The following is a 24,564-nucleotide window of genomic DNA, read 5'->3' as shown; positions in this document are numbered from 1 at the left end:
CAGGTGATTACTTCCCAGATACTTTCCACAGAGCCCATTGCTCTTAAGATTTCTGTTTCAGGACTTCAACCCAGATTTTGTAAATGTTTTATTTGAGAACTTTTCTGTATACTTTCAGGAATTATTTACCTGACCTCAGCTCTTTGTCACCTGGCAAGTTCTGTGCTCTTCCTGACTATTTCTGCACGGGATGGTGGTGGCCTTCCCTCTGCCACCAATGCGGCTGTTACAGTAAACATCCTTCAGACTGTTTCAGCCCCTGCCATATTTGAGAGATCCCGCTATGCCTTTTCTGTTCCTGAAGATGCACCTGAAGACTGCCTGATCGGCACTGTAAGGGCCAGAGAACCTCCAAGTAAGTTGTTTGCTCAGACCACACTGCATCTTAGTTGTGACCATTAGCTGGAAATATTTCATATTACTTATTCAGTCCATTGAGTAGTTCTTATTGTTAGTATTTACAACAACAGCTGTAATCACTGCTGTATCAGGAAGCTTTCTAGAACAGATGGAGATTTGTGGCGCTCTCCTTGGTGGTCCATGGGGAAAGGCAATGTCTTACTTCAATGTACAAATTTGCTTTGCAATATAGTTAAAAATACCTTAAGTAGTTTCCTGATATGAGTTTTGCATGTAAATGGGTGCTGTAGCTTCCAGGTGGTTTTCTATAACTGTAAATGGGGAGGTGGGAAGCATGTTCTGAAAGTGTTAAGGAAAGGTCTATGTAACAGTGTGACTTGTATTAAAGCATTAGCTGTGAGAGACAGATCTTAGAGCAATACTCAAGAGCAGAGAGTATTCAGAAGTTTCAGATATCTATATGAAGTGCTGCTGCTGAACACCCCTGACATTTTCCCAAAGTGAGTCATGAATTCGAGATGAATATTTATGGCACCTTTTGAAAATGTATTTAATCCATTTGGTTTCTGTATTGTTTTTAGGAGGCAGTGGGTTAGTTCCTGCCAGGACCCAGTCATAAAAGACCCTGTCCTGAGAGCCATATATATTTGGGTCTTATGCAAAGCTTGACGATGGATCTGTACATATAAGTTGATAGAGGCAGAGGTTTGAGTTTGATCAGTAAAATCCTCTCATTATCACCTCCTTGTTAGGACAGTGTATTAACCACTGTCCTCGGGGTAAGGTAGTACCTGTGGAGTGGCCTTGATAATAAGCCTGAACCTTTAAACAGTTCTTGCTTTAGGTAGCATCTAGTGTGTAAGGGTTATAGCAATGGCCATCCATGAACAGTTCAGTGAAATGCAGTTCTTTCAGAGGACTGCCACCTATTTCATTCCTTGCTATAGCGAGTGTCTGTGTGTAGTGAAATTACTCCCATAAGACTAATTTATATGGGTGTTTTTCCTATATTTCATATCAAAGAAAACCAAGAGCCTGTTATACCTTTATCTCTATAGAGTTTTATCATACCAGTGAGGTGAAAATAGAACAGTACACAAATGGACAAACTGTGTACAGTTAGATCAAGCCTTTGCAGTATTTATTACTGAACGACTCCAGGGACAGGAAGTAGGAGGTATAAAAAGCCCTAGAAAAATATCTGTATAGCTTACATTTATTCTGCTGAATTTAACACCATACATTCTTCACAGATGTTCTTACCAACCTTCATGTTATCCCTTTCATGGGTTTTTTAAAATATTTTTTTGTTGTTATTTCTATTTCTAGATTCTTTAGAAGTGGTTTCTTACCAAATTTCCTCTGGTGATCCACATGGAAAATTCTCTATTGACCGCCAGTTTGGTATTATCCGCACCAAAAGCCAGCTTGACCATGAAACTCAGTCTGTTGTGGTGCTCACTATTCAGTCACAGTTGGGTAACTCCCCTGTTTATAGTAGCACCCAGGTCAATATATCTGTGATAGATGTTAATGACAACCCACCAGTATTTCTTACCAAATCTGATAAGGTCACTATTTCACATACTCAGCCTCCTGGCACTGCTGTCTACGTTGCTCATGCAGAAGACAAAGACAGTGGCTTAAATGGGAAAATCAAATATAGTATTGCAAGCAAGCAGTCAAGTGCATTTAGCATTGATCCAAGCCTTGGAGTGGTAAACCTCATTAGGACACTGTTTGCAGATGAGCAGCGGGAATATACTTTACACATAGCAGCTGAAGACTGTGGGAATCCCCCTCTGACTTCTTTGCTAATGCTGACCGTGATTATTGAAGAGCAGAAGATGGGCCCCACTTTGGTTTTTCAGAATTTGATGTATCAAGTAGAAATCAGTGAAGCTACCTCTCCAGGTGCCCCAGTCATTCAGGTTCAAGCTCACTCGCTTAACCTACACAGTGTTTCCTCCAAGCTGATATATTCCTTAGAGCCTAACACAGATTCTGTTTCATTTGGAATCAGCTCTGATACTGGCTGGATTTTTCTTCGGAAACGTTTGGACTATGAGTGTGCACAGATACTAAGTTTTAGAGCAGTGGTCAGCACATCCGAGGATGAAAATCCCAGTCCAAATGCAAGTACATCAATAATAATTAATGTCCTGGATGAAAATGATAATTCTCCCATGTTTACGCGTGCGAGCTATTTCTTTGAAGTGGAGGAAGATCCACTTCCCAAGGGTGTGATTGGCACGATTACAGCTGTTGACAAAGACTCAGGAAGAAATGGACAACTTTTGTATTTCCTCTTGTCTGATGGAAAGTATTTCAAGATGAACTCCAACACAGGTAGCATTTTATGATTTGTAATATGCCTAATATTGCTTTTGGAAAGCAGCCTTCCCTAAGGGAGTGGCAGTAAAGCGTAAAGCTTTCAGGAAATGCTGCTGTGAATCAGTTGGATTGGTAGGTGAATATTTCAACTAATAGCTTCACAGTTTTGGGAATGAAATAAATTTGACACATCCTCATGAAGAATGAACTAATCCTTAGATTGTATTTTTTCATTACTTCATTCTAGTCACTTGATTGTAAGTCTCAGTGTTTTAATAATAAATAAAAAGGAGTTTTAAGTTACAGCTTCAGTACATCATATGAAGAACTTAATTGCCTGTAATCGAATACAGTTGAAGAGTATGGATCAGCCATAAGTGACTGTAAAGGGTGACTATGACATTTAACAATTACAGTGTCCTAAAATGTCTGTGAAAAATTCTGTAAGTTGTATTAAAACTGAGTTCACATTGTACACGGCACCACAGAAAGAAAGTTGACTGAGAGAAATTTCTCATGGCACAGGCTGCACTCTGCAGTGAGTGCCTCGAGTAACGAATACTGTATCTACAGAGTATAACACCACAGAGTACAGCATGGAGAGCCCAGAGAGGTGAGAAGACCTGTAAGGATCACAGGCACTTTAAATAATCCAATTAAGCAAAGTGAAATATAGCAAGCAAAGATATGCTGTTCAAAATTCCTTTTCCTACATGTCTCGTCCTCATGGGGAGTGAGGAGACTCCCAGAATTTTTCTGTATGAATTCTAAGAATAAAACTGTCATTTCAAAGCAGGTTCCTGGTGAGTACATTTGTAGACATTTAAAGGCAAACAGAGTACTAGGAGTTAACCAAGAAGATCTTAAAATAGTATGTGGTTATCTGTGTGAAGGATTTTGATCAACTGGAGGTCTTCAGCAACACTGTATGGTTGAGCAGATGGAGAGAAGGTTGGGTCAGATTTATTCGCTAGATTTACTAGAATGTATAGGAGACATAAGTCTTCCTGATGAATGCACAGACATTGTGTTCAGCATTTCCTAACCCAGGGGCATTATGAAGGCCATTTGTCAGTAGTTAAAACCCTGTGCTGATATATTCTCTGTCCTGGAGTGTGGTCAAGAAAAGGCCAGATGTATTTCTTTGGAAGGTCATCACATCGCTTCATACTGTTTTATGCCTTTGCTCCAGGGCATCTGCTGTACAGTAAAGGATGTAATATTAATTTTTTTTTTTTTATCATCAGGTGAAATTATAAACTGGGTCGCACTAGACCGTGAAAAACAAGCTCACCACCAGCTTACTGTGCTAGTGACTGACCACGGATCACCGCAGCTTAATGCCACAACAGACGTGTACATCACCGTGAGAGACCTCAACGACAACAAGCCCCTTTTCCCTCAAGCCGCACCCGGGCAGGACATGCGGTTTAAGGTGGGTGCTGCTGGTGGGCTGCTCTGCCTGGTTCCGAGCACCACCCTGTGGCAGGAACCCAAACCCCTGTGCTGTGAGAAACCAGCAGTAGGGCACCAAGAGAGGAAGGAAACACTTTCTTAATTGAGACTCGAATACATTTGCAAATTTCAAATTTTGTCAAATTATCACACTTTTGTGCCTTGCGTACTGTTAGATGTAAATGATATACATGTATAATGCATGCAGTAGAATCTATTTTAAATTCTGACCTCTAAGCCTGCTGTAGTAAAGATTTTTGAATTAGTGATATATGCAGATCATAACAGTGGATTAATATAGAATTGTATTATTTAATGATTTCCTGAAATGCTCTTTGTGCTGACTGTAAATATTACTGAAACTGAAAATAGAGCAAGAGCTAAATTTTGTGTTAAGACAAGGGATATATTTTAAGTCTCACTGTTATCTACATATATTTGCAAATTATTTGTAAACTGCTTGATGACAGGTTTTGGAAGGGCAGCCATCAGGAACACTTATTACCACTGTCTTTGCGAAAGATTTTGATTCTGGAAACAACAGTGTTGTGCGGTATTCAATAGAATCAGGTAAGAATTTAAAGTGTTACTCGTAACAAAACATACATTGAAAAACAAAGATTTTAGAGGTGCTGTGTGTATGTACAGGAGTTTATGTCTATTTTGTGTCTGTTAGAATAAACGTGCCTGTGAAAATAGGAATTGGGACCGTTATTTTTTTTTTTTTTTTTAAATATCTGAAGAGGCACAAACAGCTACCTTTTCTCCCTTGCCCCCCTGCCCCATCTTCCCAGGGATTTGGTTGCTTGTGTAGCAGGTCAGAGAGTATTCTAACAACACTCAGAAATGATTACGACTGTGATCTTGCCTTATATCGTACAGTTTAGTGTTTCAGTTAGTTGTTTAACATCTTTCTTTAGATTTTCTTTTCCTATGACTAATTTTCTATGAAAATTTTCTTGCTGAAAGAATGGCTCATGGCAGTCTGAGACAGAGATCAGAAGGACCAGCAGATAATCTGGGCAAATAATGGGGGTTCTGGGTTTTAGTTTGTATTTCACCCTTTGTTTTAGCACTGTATTTGGCTGACAGTGTGGCTGCTTAAAAATACTTCTCCTTAGTTTTCCCCTTAATTCCTACATGTAATATTTCACTTCAAGGTTATGCTATAAGATCCAGTTCTGTTTGCAGCAAAATAACAAAGCAACCCTGGATTAGAACACATGTGGGACTGTGGCATTAATTATGGTAAGAGACATAGATTTGATCTCTGGTTTTGCCACGTAGCAGTTGCTGCACTTCAATATAAGAGGGAACTCTGTCTGTAACCAGTGAGGAAAACCATAGAATCATAGAATCATGATTTTATGATTCTATGATAATTTGTACATAGAACATACTGTTTCATCAGAGCAAGAAAACATTTGCAATATTTCCATCCACTTAGTGCATTTCCTCAGGTATTCTTTTCTGTGTAGGTGGAGCTCAAATGTGTGCTGGGTTGGATTAAACTCATTATAATAGTTTAGATTAAACTCATTACAATAGTGCAGAGTAAAGAACAGTGCACTGCAAAGCTACATTACTCCTCACTCTTAAAGAGTGAGGGAATTTGTAGCCTCTTGCCAAAGCTGAAATTACCAAAGAGCCCTATGGATTATATTATAGTGTGTATGTACCCTTTTGGCTTCTGCAGAGTAGCAGAAGATCCAAATCCACAAGGCCCAGAGAACTCGTGCTGCTTTTTTCCACCAAGAGGTGCTTAAAAAAATGAGACGTTTAACAACTCTATTGAAAACTTTGTAGTTGAAATATATGTAGATAATAAAAAGCTGCAGGGTCAGTTTATGGCCATGTTTTTATTGCCTTCATGTGGATACAAGTGACTGCCTCTTCCAGAGGGAATTGAAGAGAATTGTGAGCTTCTGCATTGTGAATAATAATAATATTTTGCAGGAAATTATCCCCCTTAAGAAAAAGGGAATAAGTAGTACCTGACCCTTTGTTTTGAAGGGTGATGTCCAGGCAACGCTAGAGCTGTTCTTCAGGGGTCTCTGCCTGTCTGTATGTCTAACTATATCCCCTTCCATCACACAGCACATTGGATTTTCTTACTGGCTTCACTGTAGAACCTGAGAGGGGAGTAAGAGTTCAAATTATAAAAATGACTAGTAAGACAAAATATGACTGGTCTTGCAAATGCTGTCTCTGGAAGGAACAAAAGGATAAAAACAGCAGGAAAAAAAAGCACTGAAAGAGCCCTCCCAGCCTTGCAACTAGAAGTTTTCCAGATAAATAAATCCAGAAACTGTTGAGCTTCTCTTGATACTGATTTTTGTTGTTCTTGTTAGTTGGCTCACAGCCTTTAACATCTGCTCTTCTGTTTCACAGTAGACTTCTTGCCTGGTTTGTATTTAAATAATATATTCTATTTCTGGGACACTTTTCAATACTAAAATATGAAGAAGAAATATGATCTGTTTTACAGCTATATTTGTTAAACACAAAAGCATCAGGTTAATTTGAGTACTTCATGCAGACCAGTGCTTTTTTCAACAGCTGAGGGGCTGCTACAAGATTAAGAGCTGTGTGTCAGTATCTATGTTCAGTTTATAAGAGTCACTGGGTAATTTTTAATGTTCTTGAGACCTTAAAGAAATGCCAAGATTGAAGCAGTAGATTAAGCTATACAGGAGTGCTAATGACAAATACCAACAAATTACGTAAGGAAAAATCTGTAAAAGAACTGTGAGCTTTACAAAGCAGAATTTCATCATTCAGAGAAGAAATGTTTCTTTCAAAATGACCTCCCCCTCCCAGAAAATCAAAACAAATCATTATTTAAACATTTATGTGTATGGAAATGCATGATCATAAGGCCATACCTCCACTTCTGTGTGCAAAAAGTTACTTGCATTGGATTTTAAGAGAGAAGTAGTTATGACAGATTTGATTTTCTGTTTCTGGTTCAAGTTCAAGTACAAGTAATAGATACTTTTCAATTTAATTGAAATTGGAGAATAATTTGCATTGCATTCCTTGAAAATGAGAGAGGTGGGTGTTGGTCTCTTTTCCCAGATAACAAGTGGTAGGATGAGACAAGAGGAAAAGGCCTTAAGTTGCACCGGAGGGGTTTAGATTGGATATTTGGAAAAATTTCTTCATGGAAAGGGTTCTCAAGCATTAGAACATGCTGCCCAGGGGAGTGATTGAGTCACCATTCCTAAAGGTATTTAAGACTTGTAGATGTGGTGCTTAGGGATGTGGTTTAGCGGTGAACTTGGCAGTGTTAGGTTAATGGCCAGACACAAATTGCTATTTACTCTTTTATGGTGGATTTTATGGTGACATTTTTCTTTGCAACTCTAGCATAAATGTAATATGATGTAGCTGCAAGTAGTAATTTTAATTAGAAGTTGCTTGTTATTAGCATGCAGCCAGTCCTTGATGAAGGTTGTAAACATAATTTCCAATATTCACATGTTGCTGCACAACAATTTACTGTGATATTCTAGCCCAGTTAGCTTCTGATTCAGAACATAGACAGGGCAGGCAGCATCGCTGTAGTTATGCTGTCTTCAGAGTAGATAGGGCTCTTTGCTGACCTGTAGTCTGTGAGGGACATGAGCCAGCTGTGTATCCAGTATCACCTACTTGACCCTTCATTCCAGTTCAGAGACTTAAGACTTAATTCTTTCTTTGGCCCTGCCTGCCCACTTGTGTTGGAAATAGCATAACCAGTCCTGGGGTGTCTGCTGCTCTCCTGATGCGCACACCATTGGTGTGAATAAGTTTGGTACAAAATAGAGCAGTTGCTTTAGTACATAGCATTTCTGTCTGTACCTTTCTAGATGTAGAGTAAGTGTTTTATAATAACTGTGCTCGGTGAAGGAAGAAGAGGTGAACCAAGTGAGCCAGAGAGATCCAAATGAGTGCAGCAGGTTCCCTTTCCTCTGAGTCCTGCTCTTTCTTACTGTTAATTACAATGTTCAGTACCATGGAGGCAAGCTGAGGAGGTCCGCAATAACTCCTATCCACTTTTTCCCCCATAGAAGAGGATATAGAATACTTCCAGATTGATGCTGTCAGCGGGGAGTTAAGGACAACCTGGTCTCTGTCACACGCTGAGAGATCAGATTACAGAGTGGTGGTCACAGCCAGGGACCAGGGGACACCTGCGCTTAAAGGATATGCTGCTGTTTACATCCAGGTACTTGTTTACATTTTAGAGATACAACAGTTATGTTACATACTTTGTTTGTTTGAATAAACAATTTTGGGAAAAATTAAGGAAATAAACTGAAAAAAGAAAGAAAAGTTCAAAATCATGAGCACCATGTCTCACGGTTTTCTTCTTTGCCGTTTTTCTGTTGAGGGAGGTAATGAGAGGACAGACTCATTTGAATTGTTAAGAATACACAACAGCATTCTGTGTTGTCTTGCAAATGGGTGTTGTTTGTGCTTTAGCAGAAGGTCATTATGAACACTGGAAAAGAGAAGGAAAACATCCAGGTAGGCAGAATGAAAAACAAGTATCAGGAGGGACTGAAACTGAGGGAGAGACTAGATATTTTTTTTTCACTATATTACTCTCTTTCTGAAATTCTGTCTCTGTAACCCAGCATAAGAATAGTTCATTCCTTTGTGCTGGTTTATACAGGTCAGCTCTGCATGTGACTGTGAAATGCAGTGTGTGCTCTTTCCACAGCCCCCCACCTGCTGTCCACTGAGCCATAGTGGGGCTGCTTGGTCCCGGCTGCCTGTGTGCTCCTTTATCAGAGATTAAATGTCACCAAGGCTGCTATTTTCATGTCATACAGATGATGTTTAATTTTGGATAGCTTGGAAAAAAATGTTTCAACGAAGACAAGGCAAATGCACTTCCCACAGTTAAAGAAATTCTTTATTTTAAAACATTAACTTGGAACACAGGAGCAATCCATAAGGAAAACCCTGAAACCCTGTAATGACATAAACAACCCTCAAAAAAAGCCCCAGCTCTCTATTTAGGTTTATCAAACTGTATAATGTGCTTTCTTTGTCGCATCTGTCCCTGTGATACTCTCCTATGCAGAAGGGCATTTGAAATGCCTCAGAGTAGGGGCTGAGATAGCAGTGTTCAAGTCATGTTGCCTTGGCCCCCTGTGATTCAAGGGGTGAAAGACAGTCTTCTCCCTTTTTTAATGTGGGAATGAAAGATAGAAGTTAGGGAATGACTGCCCAAGGACTATTTGAACTCTTACAGAGCATGTTGTTTGTTTTCTGGCTTTGAGGCATAATTAGGATAAATACAGTCGCAAATGACAAATGAATTAACTCTCAGTTAAGGAAAACCATATTCATTACACTATTAATAATAACAATGGGAAAGTATTTCCATCTGTGCTTTTGTTGCAGGTAATCTCACTTCCCAGTGGGACACCCATCTTCTCTCAAGTTTTCAAGCACTTTGTTGTACCCGAAAATTTTAGACCTGCACAAGTGTTGAATTCTCTGAAGTGGCCTGATCATCACTTAACAACTAACAGGAAGCTACATTTCAGTATTGTTGAAGATGATGATGATGATGTTTATTTTGAAATAGATAGCTTGACAGGAGACCTTTTTCTTTCCAAGGAACTTGACTATGAAACAACTTCGCACTTCCTTTTGCAAGTTATTATAAAGGACTATGATAATAAACCTCCAGAGAATACTACTATCTTCCTAAGTATTGATGTAGAAGATCAGAATGATCATGCTCCATATTTTCAAGATGACTCTATAGTGATTGGCATAGAGGAAAATGTACCTGTTGGCACTCTGGTTTACACATTCAATGCAAAAGATGGAGATGGCAGTTTTCTGAACAGCAAAATACAGTATTCCTTAGAAATGAGTAATGTGGGTGAAAATCCCTTTCGTATTCACCCTTCGTGTGGTACCTTAACCACAGCTTTTCCACTAGACAGGGAGGTTACTCACTCTGTTATCCTTACAGTGTCTGCAGCAGACCAGGCAATAAATCTGACTGATCGGAGGCTTGATTCCCTGGTTGTGAAAGTTGTTATTTTAGATATCAATGACAACAGTCCCAGTTTTACATCTTTACCTCTTTCCTATGTCATGGAGAATGTGGAGGTGGGCTTTCTTGTACACCACATAACTGCCAAGGATCCTGATGAGGGAAGAAATGGACAAGTTACATATCACATTCTTTCAGGCAATGAAAACAAAGCATTTGTATTGGATAAAATCACAGGTACTGTAATTTCTCTAAGATTTCTTATGCTGTGTTCTTCATGGTAATATTTGGGAGTGCATACAACATAATACTGAAATACCACATTACTATGGTAGTCTACTCAGGAGACTTACTGTTCTTAGATATAGTTGCCTTGAGCAGAGCATCACGCTAGCATGGTATACTACATGCAGTAGGGAAACTCAGTGAGACAGCTCAAAAATTTCTACATGACATGTACTGGAGTGCTTTGCAATAGCACATTAAGGAATGTGGGAAGAAAGTGTGTGCAGTGGTATACTTCATTCGGATTTTTGCATGATGCATACTTAAAGCATGTGAACGCACGTGTTGCTATATGTACACATGAGGAAAGGCAAAATTAAATCAAGAAATGTGCATTACACTGTGGGTGGAACATATAAAGTGGAGACTTAAAGTGCTGATGAATTTTATTCTTCAGCCCTCTGAAATTCTCTGGTTCCCAAATGAGTTCTGTAACTATTGTACCATCTGCACACAAATGCCAATCTCAGCCTAACGGTTGCAATATTTTCTGGTTCTTATTCTTATTTTGAATCCATTGTGTGATACAGATGACACTGATTTGTAGAGCTCCTAATTGCGTAGCTTATGTGCAAAAGAAGACAAATATGTAAGTTATATGAAGTTAAAAAGTTAAGCCAAAAGTTAAATAAAAAGGAATCTCCGAACTTCACTTGAATATTCTATGATCCCAATTTCTCTCCACGTCAAAATGAATATTACTGGATCAATTAGTACTCTAAAAGTAATCACAGGTAACATTTGACTCCAAAGTCCAGAAGCTTTGCGGCAGTGACACAGCATGCATGATGATGCTACATTGAAGCTGTGAGTGCTGCAATACCTGGGATCCTAACCTGGACCAGAATATTTTTTAATACTGTCTGTCTTTATAATAGGACTTTTAACTACAGCTCAGTTTCTGGATCGTGAGATTCAGGAGTGCTACAGTTTGACAGTCATGGCTCTTGATGATGGCAGTCCAGCTCTCTCTGCCACACAGGTCCTAACCATCGTTGTTCTTGATGTGAATGATGAGACTCCAGTATTTTTGAAGCAACTTTATGAGACTGCAGTTTGTGAAAACCAAGATCCAGGGGAGGTTGTAATAAAGGTGGAAGCTGTGGACAGAGATGCAGGTAATTTCTGTCCTTTTGTTATTGTTTTCATTATGGACCATAGTAAGCAGATCAAATCTTGTTACGTGCTGTGAATCCGTATAGAGCCATTGTGCATTTCCTGAGCTAGTATATGAGTTTTGAGTTACAAAACATGGGGTTTTGTTCTAACTCTGAAACTTTATTGAGGGCTTGGAGGTATTCTGACTTGTGTGCTGGGGTAGTTTCAGCTTAAATGTAAAACGCGTGCTTGCATGGTGGAGGGTAATTCAGCCCACTGTAGCTTTCATGTGAAGATAGCCACCGTGCTCTGATTAAAAATCGGCAGACACTGTTCAACTCAGTTAAAGTTAATATTTGAACTCTTTGTTGCTCTGAATAGAGCATTTTGACTCTTTTTCAAACAGTTCATCAGAGAAGGGTCCTGGTTCTATAACAAATATGCACTAATCTTTTCTGATCAGAGGAGGGCACTGTCATCCAAGATTTTCCAGCTAGTTGACGTGTGAAGGGATCGTGGAAGCCGCTCTGGATTTCAAATAATAATTACTGTACCTAGAAGCGTTAACGCATTGCTTTTCAAACAAATACAGGGGAGATGAGTAAGAAGGGATGGTTCATATGCTCTTTGAATAGCATGTAAGGACTATACATGAAAGAGTCTTTGCCAAGCAACAAAGAATTCCCTCCAGATCTTCATCTACCTGCTCTTTTGAAAGATCTAAAATGCACATGATGTTAAGGGTAGTTTGTGTGCTGGAGAGAATCTTAAGTAATGTCACAAAATGCATACAGTTGATGTAACATGAAGCAGTTACACAGTGTCTGTGGTCTGCAGTAAAGATAAAACCTGGAAAGATAATTAAATATTACAGTAATGCTGCAGCTGGCCCAAATGTTGTCAGTGAGTGACTTGTTTTGCGATGGGTTCACTTTCTGTGCATCTTTAGAACATTTGTTTAAGGTTGTGTAATTGGAAAAAATAGATTAAACAATAGATTTTGTTAGTAAAAATTTGCATATTCGGTAAGATGTGTCATTTTAATGTAGAGCACGTATTGATTACAAAAGGTTGATGTGAGCTCAATAGAAGTATTATATAGAAGAGACATTTCCCCACAAGTATGTGAAGTATTTAGAAACTGGGAATGGGTGGGTAGCCCTGTCTGTGAAAATCTTTGGCAGCTGAGCAGCATTGAAGTCTACCTCCTTACTTCACTTTTCCAAGTATTTTCTTTAATTTGTGGATCATGCTATAAAGAAAAGGCAGTGCTGGAAGTAATAATTTGCAAGATAGTAGAGAAAAGAACTAGGCGTTTGTTTGAATTCCTCTCTCTCCTTTCTCTATGCCTTATATTTATTTGCTGCACATCTTGTGGGAAATACAGCAGAAGTGAAATTTTGGGAACCATTTGGAGCATGGAGCAGGGGTGGTTTGGCAGGATGGAGGGGAAGGGCATTCCAAGTGTACTGTGTGGCACAGTGTGTGCCTGCCTGTGCAGACACTTTGGGCTGAAGTAATGTTGTGGCTGTTGGTTCCTTCCAGCTTTTTTTTTTAAATATATTTTCCAGTAACCACAATCCTTCTTTCTCTCACATTTGCCTGATTTAGCCCTGTGTCATGTGTGTGTAACTGTATTGTTCCAAACAAATACTGAAGTGATGCTCGTAGTTTAAGAAAATAAGATTTATATAGGAGTCATGTAAATATAATGCTATTCACTTTTCTTATGTTTTAGGAATACAATTTTTTAATAAGATGCTCCTCTTATGGTGTTCCTTATATTTTGCATCATATTTTTTACCTCATATTTATTCACTCTTTAAATTGCAGTTCGCATCCCAGTAATCTTTGCATAGTCTCAGTGGAGGACTTTCCTACCATCACAGGTTTGGTTTGATTTTTTTTCATTTTGTATGTTCCCTGACTGACCACAGGGAGGTATCATTTTTACTGACAATTGCAGCCATCATCAGCTTTCTCTTTTATTTGTCTTTCTGCTTCATTCTCTGCAAAGAGAAGAGGGAAGGCAAGCAGCTGTCACCTGCTTTGTGTTTGGCTCAAGCTTCTGAAGGTTGTTTTTTTTTGGAAATAACTACTAGAATTTTTGCTTGTTATGATTTTCTTTCATGTGGATATCCATGAAACTTCTTGTTCAGCTAGGTCCCTCCTGCACATTACAAAAGCTGCACTTACTGCAACTCTATGTTGCCACACCTCCTCTAAGTCCTCTTACACTGTAGGAGCTCTTTACCTAACCCAAGGCCAGCATCTAACACTCAATGTCAAGTAAATACAAGTTTAAAGACAAGTAATACAAATAAATGCTGGAAAAAAATGCCCAGGAAGATAAATATACCTGCAGCATATTTAAGATAGGTCACTGGTTTGTCTTGAGGTATGTCTTAGCAGAACCTCTGAGTGAACTGAAGTAGTGTTTGTCAAGGTCTCTTTTTAAGCTGATGTTCACCTCTGTGGTTCAGTAGTTATGTCTGGAGCCTTAGAAGAAAAATCTCAGAAAGTTGATAGGGATGTCTGACTTAGAGGTATGAGACAGGGCTTACTGTCATTCACTAGATATTTTGTTTTGATCGTATTCATGGATTATCATGGCCTTGACACTAATATTATAAAAATAAAATTTGAGCCTAGATTTGAGGTGAGGACATTTGTTCCCATTATTTCTTCACTGGTATTGCTACTAGACATATCCACAGTATAATGCCGTGGCTGCTGCTTCTGATAAGCTGTGGGAGAACAGGGGCTGCCCATGCTGTGGCAGGGGAAGTATTTCAGAAATAAATGTAATTGCAGTGTTACATAATTGTGTGCTTTAAGGGTTAAAAGTTTTAATTTCAACAGTGTGAATAGCCGCTTGGATGGTACCCATATGGTTTTTAAGCACTGTCTGTAAATAATGTCCATTGTGAAATCAGTCAGTGAATGCAATGAGTTGAAGCAGTTCAGTTGCAGGAGACCAAAGGTTAGTAGTTAATATCAGCTTTGAAGTGTTATGTGTCTTGTCTTCCATCTGTAGTATATTGGTGATTAAGGACAGAAAAATGGAGACAAGAGCTGCAAATACCTCATTAAATATAGTTGAACGGTGTCTAATATGGGCAGGTCGCATACTGCATTTGGTTACTTTAAATTTTCAAGATACTCCCCTTGATCGTCCTTACTGCTGGGATTTTTCTTCTTTCTTCTGAAAGGCTGGAAGGACTTTTGTACCTCATTTTCCTTCTGCTGTTTATTTCTATGAATATGTTCATCCATGGATTTAATTTAGATATGAATGTGTTTACAGTAATAATGCTTTCAATTAGATTTTAGTAGCATTGTCAACTATTTAGCAAAGCTATTCATAGGAAAACAGAGAAAGTGGTGCATGCTAAAAACTGCAGGCTCTGTTTCTTCTCTCAGACTGGTGTTTTTCCATCAACTCCAGTGTAGATTGTCCTCTTTGTTATTGTGGCAGATGAAAACAGGTAGGCAGTGTTTAACTGTAAACAACAGGTTTATTGCGAGTAGGAGCACTGTAGCTTTTCAGGTGGACTGACTGTCCCTATACTACAAAAATTTGCAAAACAAAACCAAACCAAAATACCAAACAATCCCACCCTCCCTCCCCCCAGTATTACAAGCCTTTCAAGTATAACGTAAGATTAAAGTTAAAAATATAAGTGTGGTGAAGATGGCATGATAGCATGATACTTTTTCTCAGGAGAATGTTAAAACTAGAAGAAACATGAAAGAAAGTATTTTATAACCACATTAGCTGAGAATGCAGAGTCACATTTCTTGTTCAACTCAGGTGGGCAACTTTAAAAGAAAGGTTTTTAAAGGATTGTACAATTTTAGCCTATTATTTCCTAGAGGAAAATAGCAAGACTCTTACCCCTGTACTGTACACAAGTGGTAGATCTAATTAGAAACTGAATGGAATTGACATTCAGAAAAACTTTGAGGGAGTGAAAATATTTAACCTTTCCCTCTGGAAATCTTACATGACTTTATAAAACCAAGCAGTAACATTTCAGACATTGTCTACAACTGGAGCTATATAAAAGGGCTGAGTTGTGCTGTGGGAATGTCCACCAAATAGGCTTTTCTATTGAAGACAACTAGGAGATGGCTATCCTGTGGGTCCTGACGGAACTTAAGCACTCACCTGCTCAGTATAATAAATGTTTAGAACTGATGGGGATGCCAAGAAGCAGATGTTTTCTTTGAATGTGTATACCATCCAGCGTTGTACTGTACAGGTACTTGCATTGTCTCCTAGTGAATTTAAGTGGAGAACCAGAGCTGCCAGAGCAGCCCAGTACCTTGCCTGACATCCTGTTGAGAAATAAACTGTGTCTGGTAGAGCAGAAGACAAATGTATGGATTCCATGACCTAAGTTAATGTTGTCTTTTACCGTGTTGATATGTCAGCTTGTTTGGAGACATGCCCTGAGTGCCAAGAAATGTTGCTGAGGTCACTTTGAACTGGAAAAGATAGGCACAAAGCAACATCTGGAGAAGACTTCTGTGTTAATGAAGAAGCAGTTATTCACTTAATTAAAAGTAATAATTTCAGTCGTAATCCATTTTTAGGGTGGGGAGGGGGAGAAGAAAGAGACACATCTGTAGACCTGAATGTGAGGAGAAGTGACTGTGTCTTATTAAGACTTACATTTTTTCTTTTAAGGACTTAATTCCTTGCTTCAGTATGAAATCTTACCAGGAGCTGGTTATGAGAAATTCAAGATAAACTCAAACAGTGGAGAACTCATAACAACTGCATCACTGGACAGGGAAAACCAGGAGGTTTTCAGTATTAGAGGTAACAGTGTGAAACAGGTATGGGTGCCTGTAAAATGGGAAGTGAGAATGGATGTGATGTTCCTAGCAGTGTTACTTTTTTCATGCTGTCTGAATTAAGTGGAAGTGGTAAGACTATAGGTGCAGAAGAGCATGTGCTTTTTGCATAGCACAAATAACTCTCCTCTTCTGCTATTATTAAGGAACACCTGTTCTTGCATCCACAACTGTTGTATAATTTTATTTTTTTTTTGTTAATCACAGTTTTGGTTCGAGATAGTGGAACTCCATCGCTGTCAAGCTCGGTGACAGTTATCTGCAAAGTGCTAGATGGAAATGATCACTCTCCTACATTTCTTCTTCCTGCCTCTGAGATCTGTATTCCAGAGAACCAACAGCCTTCTGTCGTTTACATTACCCGGGCTGTAGATATGGATGCTGGAAATAACGGAGCTCTAAGATACAAAATAATTGGTAAGTTACATGCCATCATTTTTGTTAGTACAGATCAGGAAGTATATCAACAGCAGTATCCAAGTTTTAGACTAGTCTTGATTTTGCCAGGCCTCCCTAGCTCCTATGCTGTCCACATTCTTCTTTCATGTGGGAAGAAAAAACCCCAGATCTTTCACTTCTTTGTCAGCATTTATAAGCACCTTCCAGGCATGCTTTCAGTCTGGTTTTTGGATTGGAAATAGCGTAGAAAAGAAAAACAAAAAATGACAAATGCTGGAAGGAGGCATTAATTACAAAGGCATAGTTTTGTCCATTTTTATTACAGTTGTGGACGTTCTGAATGTAAATATAACCTTGCCAATAAGTACAAAAATTAATCTAATTTTATTTATTTAATTTTATTTCATGAGAGCTTCTTTCACCGAGCAATTAGTAATGTCATATTTGGTTTTCATATTGCCAAACGCTTGCTGTTTCCACTATGCCAATGTAAGCTCCACAGCTGTTCTAAGCCTCCTGTAATAACTTTGCACAAATAAAAGCTTGCTATTCTTACTTTGGGTCTTGGATCTCAGCAATAGCTCAAGATAGCTGCTGTGGTAGCAGCCGACACATTTTTCTCTGAAGAAACAGTTATGAATTCCATTATGTTTTCTTGATTTTTCATGATCTTTGATCTTTCTACATGTTATAAAGTATGTATGTCATTCACTGTTACTAAAAACACTGACTTTTCTGTGAGCTGCTTCATATTTACCTCCCCAGGCCCCTCAAATCAAGAACTTGTATAACTATTAATTTCCAAGAGACAGGTTTGTAGAAAACAGCAAGGAGCAAATAATTACAATTGTCAGCAATGCTTCATATGTTTCTGAAATTTTTAACTAAGCTTTGTGCAGCAGCATAGTTGCAGGAGATTTTACAAGATGTGCTGCTTCAGGAAAAAAGACATGCATCTGGCAAAATAGCCACTCCATGAACTGATATGACATTCTGTCTTTACTGTCATTGCCACCTACTGATTTAAATGAAATACAGGTTTTAATGCATAGAAGAGGAATAAGATATGCAAAGGCACATGCATGAGTGCACTAGCTGTATGAGTAATTGGATCGTGTTATTGCAATTAAAATTCACAAGGGTGTTCACAAGGGATTCTTTTTTCAAAGGCAATTTTTTTGATAATTTTATTTTTTATATGTTTGAAAGGTGGAAATGTTGGAGGATACTTCACACTAAATAACACTTCTGGAAAGCTGCTGGTCACTCGTAGCTTAGACAGAGAAGATGTCAGCAATTTCACTCTTGTTATTGAATGCCATGACCTAGGCATTCCGTCAAAAAGCTCCACCACACAGCTCTATCTAACAGTTTTGGATGAAAATGACCACAACCCGCTATTTGCAAAGACCCAGTATCAAATCTCTGTGAGAGAAGACCTAAAGGAAGGCTCAGCCATCCTGGACCTCTTTGCTTCTGACGAAGATGATGGACCGAATGGTGAAGTTACATATGCCCTCATTGATGACACCTTTGGCGCATTTGCTGTTGACAGTGTAACAGGGTCTATAGTTACTACAAAGCAACTGGACCGGGAGACCAAATCCCAGTATACATTTAGGGCTGTGGCAAGTGACTGTAGCACCCATTTGCCAAGAAGCACCACTGTCAGTGTTGTGGTGAACGTTGATGATGTCAATGACAACGATCCCATTTTTTTGCAGAATCCTATCAGGGCCTTTGTGCCTGCTGAAACCACTGTGAATGAGACAGTAGCCACTGTGAGAGTGGAGGACGTGGATCTGGGGTCAAATGGAGCTGTTGTTTTTAGTTTAATGCAAGCAGAAACTGTATTTCAGATTGACCCAAAGACAGGCGACATCACTCTTCAGGAGCCCTTGGCTTCTAAGGACTTCAGTACCCAGCTGCTAGTGACAGCTTCAGATGGAGGTATCTCACCTCGAACAGCCACAGCTGTGGTCATTATCATTACAGAAGAACAAGAGGAGGAGATTTCTTTCAGCCATAGCCTGTATGAAGCAAGCTTGCTTGAGAACAGTGCAGCAGGTGGGCATCAAATCCTGATTTGTGTTCTTGTGGTTGCCAATCTCCCCTCATTTTTGAATGGCAATTGTGATAAATAGTAAAGGGCAGCATTTTTCCTGTGCAGCAGCAGGGAAAAGTTAATTTTGATGTAGCAAATACCCGTCTGCTCTGTTCCAGTGCACCAGCATGAAAGAATCACGGTCTGTTAGTTAAAAGCATTGTCTGGCTTTTGAGTTTGCTGTCCATGTGCAGCAGTGTTGTTCACATGAAACACAAGGTGTCTGTGTCACAGGTGGTGTGTTTCCAACCCTCAGCCTGGGAAGCCTTGAGCATCAGTGGCTCACTCTTCAATCAAAATTACTTTAATGATGAGTGGGCAGCATTTACCTATTGTTTCAGGTATCAATGCTAACAAGCTCAGATGAGATGAGTGGTGTGTACCAGTTGTGACACAACAATTTTAATTTTGAAAAACCCTTCATGAACTGAAATAGCTTTCAGAGATACTCTAAAACTTTACTGAAGTTTTGGACTTCCCAGAGGAAGGAGAATTGGATATAAGGAGGCTGTAGGGGTGAGAAGTTCAGAGGCTGTGAAACGTTTTGTCTTGGACATTAGGAAAAAATTTTTCACAGAAAGGGTCATTGGGCACTGGCAGAGGCTGCCCAGGGAGGTGGTTGAGTCACCTTCCCTGGAGGTGTTTAAGGCACGGGTGGACGAGGTGCTAAGGGGCATGGTTTAGTGTTTGATAGGAATGGTTGGACTCAATGATCCGGTGGGTCTCTTCCAACCTGGTGATTCTATGATTCTGTGACTTTACAGTGTATCCATGGGCAGAGCTTGTGCTATTGAATGCTACCAATAGATGCATAGCTTAAATCATACAGTGCTTACAGATTTATTTAGTTTTCTTCAGTATAATGATGAGAATTTCTGCTCTAATTTTTATTATTCAGAGAACATTTGTAGTTATGCCTCCTGCCAATTAGTTATGGGAAGTACCTTTTCCTGCTTCAGAGGATGAGTTTGTCTTAATGAGGGGCAGAAAGGAGTACCTTTCTTATTTTTCTGTGCACAAATCCTTCTGTACAATTGCCCAGACACATGTAGGGATCTGACCTGCACTGTATTCTTGTTTCAAACACTGCCTCATGAGGTTCACCTTGAACAAGTTGTTTATCCTATTTATATTTCAAATTTCCCTCAGTAAAATGAAAGCAATATTCCTTTATATCTTAGGGGTATCATGAGACTAGTGAATTCTTAGCTCTCAAGTGACAGCCTATATATTTGATTAGGAATCAGTAAAAAAAGAAATTATTTTTTTAATAATTTTGGACAACTAGGTAATGTGCTTGGGTAATTACAAACAGGATAGAGAACTAAGGGTGAATATGGCTGTTGCAGTAACTACTGGTGTGATTACTAAGCCATTCCTTTCTCTTGTGCCTGTTTGAGACTACAACTCAAATTTTCAGCAGCGTATTTTAAGATAAAGATAATGCTGTGACTGTTACTGATATTTCAATTAACAGATCAAAAATAGGCAATGAGATTTTATTTTTTTTTAATTGAGAGACTTTTTTTTTAACTATAGTGAAGTATTTTGCTTGCAGGCTATTTTTAAGAAGTTGTGGTAAGTGATCAAACCATCAAGCTAGAGCATCCTTTTAGCTCTCTGACTGTCTGTCATAAAACACATGAGATTTTGGAAGAGATGTGAGGCTTCCAACAGTAAAGAGCGGAGCATGCAGTAGCTTGGTAGTAAAACACGCTCCTGAAATACGAAAGGTGCAGTTCCAGGTCTCCTCAGGCAGAAGTACATTACCCTTTCAGTCCATACTGAGCATTCTGAGTATGGAACTTATGGGTTAAGAAGTTATTTAAAGTTCTCTAATTTTTTTTAAGCCACTACTTTATTTATTGCTTCTCTCACAAATGCTAAATAGCTAAATTAATAAATCCCTGAACGCATTGATCCTGACATTTGAAAAATGCTTTTTATTCTATTAATTTGACCAGGATTTACAAGTAGTTTTGGGACCCCTAAAATTTATTTTTTTTAATGAATGTCAATCACAGATACCCTAAGACCTCCAAACTCTGTTTAACTAGCATCAGCACTGTACAGTAGTTAATCATGTGTCACTTTGCAAAGGAGAGTCTGCCCTGTGAAAATCAATTGTTGCTTCCAGAAGATACAGTTCAGATGTCACAGCAATGGGTGTTAATCTTTGTTCTCTGTCTTTTCATTGATCTGCTAATTGAGAGTCACTTGTGGTGATCTAAGGAGACCCTCTATCCTGAGTGTCTGGAAAGCAGAGAGATCCAGAGAGGAGCCCTGGGCTCTCAATTTTGCCTCTCTATTGCTACACCAGGCTTGTATTTTCAGAAATCGTTGTGAGAACCTGTTTGTCAGGCTTGCCAGAGGAGTAAGGTCCAGACCCTAGTGTTTCAGTGTTTTCAGGAGACATGGGCTTAACGTGCATTAATCCTTAAAATTTCTTTCTAGTTAAGAAAAAATAATAATAGGGGAGAGGTTTTGTTAGGAAACAAGTATTGGTTTAAAGAAAGAAAATAAAATTTAGGCCTTTATAGCAATACATAAACTAATCTGATCCAAAATTTTTTTTAAGTGTAGATACATTCACGGGTCAGGCTAGACAATACAGCCTAAAATTATGGAAGTACCCCAAGGGACTGAGGTAATAATGCCATAGTCAGATTGTTCTCCCAGACAATCTATAGAAGATATAAATAAGTTCCAATTTAAGTTGTTTTGATTAAAGGGGATTTAGCAGAGCTTCAGGGTAAACAGGAAAGTTTCATGACAAAATTTTAGTTTGTGTATTTAATACAAAGTCTATTTGCAAAGAAGATGAAATTTTTTTAACAGTATGAGAAGCCTTACCAAATACTAATACTGTTTTGGCTGTGCTTGTAGTATTTTCTTGTTTATATATTAAAGAGTAAATATCATATATTTTACATTTCAGTGGGAAAAAAGCATGATTATAATTAAAAGTCTCATAGAAGTTAGCTTACAGGATATATGTGATCCTAGGACCCCTACAAGTATGAATAGTAGCAGTGTATTCAGTTCAGGGGAGATTTACATTACATACTGATTATTTGTAGAACTGGTATTAATAAATGTGCCTTTCCCTGCTGATTTTATTTCTACCTTAAATAACAGAGGGGGAAAACTCTAAGTTTATTTTTAGAATTTCTTAAAAATCTGAAAAATATCAACAATGAAAGCCAAACCCAAGGGTCCTTAGTTTTAATTTAGTCTAATCTTATCAATTGAATGAGTGCCTTAGGAATTGGTCCTTGTGGTCAGATTTACTTTAAGTGTTTGACCTCCAAGTTTAATGACTTTCAGAAAACCCTATTCTTCTATTTTTTGTTTAATATTGAATATTTAATGTCTTTAAATGTTATAAACTGCATTACAACAGGCACTGAGAAGGCAGACAATAAATAATCAAGTCATTGCAGTCTCCAGAGGGTAAGAAACCTTATTATTCAGCAAACTTTCACTTGAATGGTTGTTTGCGTAGTACTTCACTGCAGACAGATTCATCAGTAAAACTTGTTGACTCCTCTTTTTTTTCTTAACATATATAAAATATGTTGCCTGTTATTCTGTAAGCCATCTCTTACTCTTTATGCTCAGTTAGCTTTTTCTTTCATTAGCAATTAAAAGGTCTCTAGAAATAATGACAAAGATGAACCAAGGTTAGATGACAAAGAAAGGAAAACCAGACTACTGTAATGACTGCAGAAGAGAAAAGGAAACAATTATATATATTATACAGTTGGTCGTTTCTGGTGTGTACGTTATGTCAAAACTCAGTACAACAACAGGTTTTGAGTCTATTTGGTTAGGTGTGAAAATACAGTCCACACTGTCGTACTTCAGTTTCAAGTCAGTAGGCATAATCTAAGGGTTGATATGTTGGCTATTTAAAGCACCTGAGATAATTCCAAATGCAATCATATTGCTGATTGAACTGGAAATACCCCTAAATATAAACATTTTAAATCACTCTTCACTTCCTTTGATATTCTTAACTGATCTATCACTGAATTGCACAGCATTTCAAGCCAATCTTGTCTGCTTTCTGCTGTGATCCTGTTGTTCCTCCTTCCTTGCAATAGCTTTAGTACTGATATCCTTATTTGGTGTGCTTTGCAGCCAGAAAGCTACCTTTCTCTTCATTTTCTGCAGTTCAAGTATTACATTGGTGACCTCTGCTTGAAGCTGTATTTGAGTCACATGTACTTGAAATTGCAAGCTCCAATGTATAGACAATGTCATTTGCTGTATACCTATATGGGGCCTATTTGTGTCACAGTGGACTTCAGAGTTCGGTCATGTTCTTTTGACAGTGAACTATAAAAATTCACTGTTTGAAGGAGTAATTTCCATGAAAGGCATTAGAAACTGAAGAAATTAATTCTATACCAAAAAGAAGATGTAAGTAATTTTGAGAACAATCCATGAAAGTAAGAAAAATATAAAACTTAGAAGATTAGGATTCAAGTTCCTAAAGTAGGATTTGAGCATCCTGCTAACTCCTGTAAAACAGGGATTCACGAAGAAGTGCTGCTGCTTCGTTTTCTGTTAGTTTTTTCTTCTTAAACTTGCAAGCAAACAAACAAAAAAACCCCGAAACCCCAAAAAAGACTGCTGACAGCCTTAGAAGATAAATAGACACATTCTTCAGACCTTGAATTTTTTCTTAACTATACTCTGAGGATGCTATGAATTATTGCATTTACAGTGCAATATAAGGCCCCATTTTAGTTCCTGAAAAAAAAAGTGCTGTGTTCATATGGGTCTTTACATATTGAACAATTGGATCTTACTTCCAGACCTTTTCTAGTAAATATCTTATAAATATATTGACTAGTACAGAAAACTGCACCTCTCAAGGCCAGCATATTTTTGCTTTTGATGGTCATATTTTAAGAGCAAGTGACAAACGACTTAACCCAAAGTTTCCTAGTTTTAAAAATTAATAAGCAACAATGCTAAAATAAAAAAGCAGATAAAAGTAAGAGCAGCATTTCCTCTTATTTTTCACACTAAAGTCCTTCCCTCTAAAATCCAGGACATGCACCATGAACAGCATGCCGTTTGTAATGTAATAAAATAGCTAGTTGTCTGTAATGCTGTTTGATAGAGTTCCAGTTGCACAGTAACGTCATTCCATCACAGCTGAATGGAATCGATTATGTTTAAATTAAATAATTAAAATCCACTAAAACTGATTGCTGTATATGCTAAACAATTTCAGAACTCGCTGAAAATGATAATTAGTTGGAAATCTTGGTAATGCTTTTTAAACTTGCTACAGACTTGGTAAATGTGATGATTGTGATTGGGATAACATATTCAGTTCTGCGTTTTTCCTCTAGTTCTATTTCGAACAGGATTTTTATTTAATGTCTTTTGTATTCTGTATTAAGTCATTGATCTTTTCATTGAATTTGGGTTCTCCTTATCTCTGCTTGCTTTGACGCTTATCAGCGCATACAGTTTTATCTTTCATTCTCTCTATCAGAAGATGACTACTTAAAATTTCATGTGAAATGTTCAGAAATCCAAATTGAATTCAGATACATAAAGGAAAAATAAATTCTTTATGGTGATTCAGTGGTAAGATGCATCCTTATGATGCACAAAAGAAGAACTATTTTCCTTGAAAGAA

General features: G+C 38.2%; 1 protein-coding gene across 1 annotated transcript in view; it reads left to right on the top strand.

The window, feature by feature from the left end:
• DCHS2 (dachsous cadherin-related 2) overlaps window positions 1-24,564 on the top strand; it is a 107,030-nt gene that overhangs the window by 65,474 nt on the left and 16,992 nt on the right. The window contains exons 4-13 of the mRNA XM_069854981.1: window positions 119-355; window positions 1,690-2,709; window positions 3,942-4,129; window positions 4,620-4,719; window positions 8,202-8,359; window positions 9,547-10,390; window positions 11,317-11,556; window positions 16,230-16,364; window positions 16,607-16,816; window positions 18,008-18,865. Coding sequence (XP_069711082.1) covers window positions 119-355; window positions 1,690-2,709; window positions 3,942-4,129; window positions 4,620-4,719; window positions 8,202-8,359; window positions 9,547-10,390; window positions 11,317-11,556; window positions 16,230-16,364; window positions 16,607-16,816; window positions 18,008-18,865 — 3,990 coding nt within the window. The remainder of the gene's footprint in view (window positions 1-118; window positions 356-1,689; window positions 2,710-3,941; window positions 4,130-4,619; window positions 4,720-8,201; window positions 8,360-9,546; window positions 10,391-11,316; window positions 11,557-16,229; window positions 16,365-16,606; window positions 16,817-18,007; window positions 18,866-24,564) is intronic.

The sequence above is a fragment of the Phaenicophaeus curvirostris genome, chromosome 4, assembly GCF_032191515.1.
Source record: "Phaenicophaeus curvirostris isolate KB17595 chromosome 4, BPBGC_Pcur_1.0, whole genome shotgun sequence".
Classification (NCBI taxonomy): Eukaryota; Metazoa; Chordata; class Aves; order Cuculiformes; family Cuculidae; genus Phaenicophaeus; species Phaenicophaeus curvirostris.
Note: the sequence above shows the minus strand (reverse complement) of the source record. Positions and strands in the feature narration are given on the sequence as shown.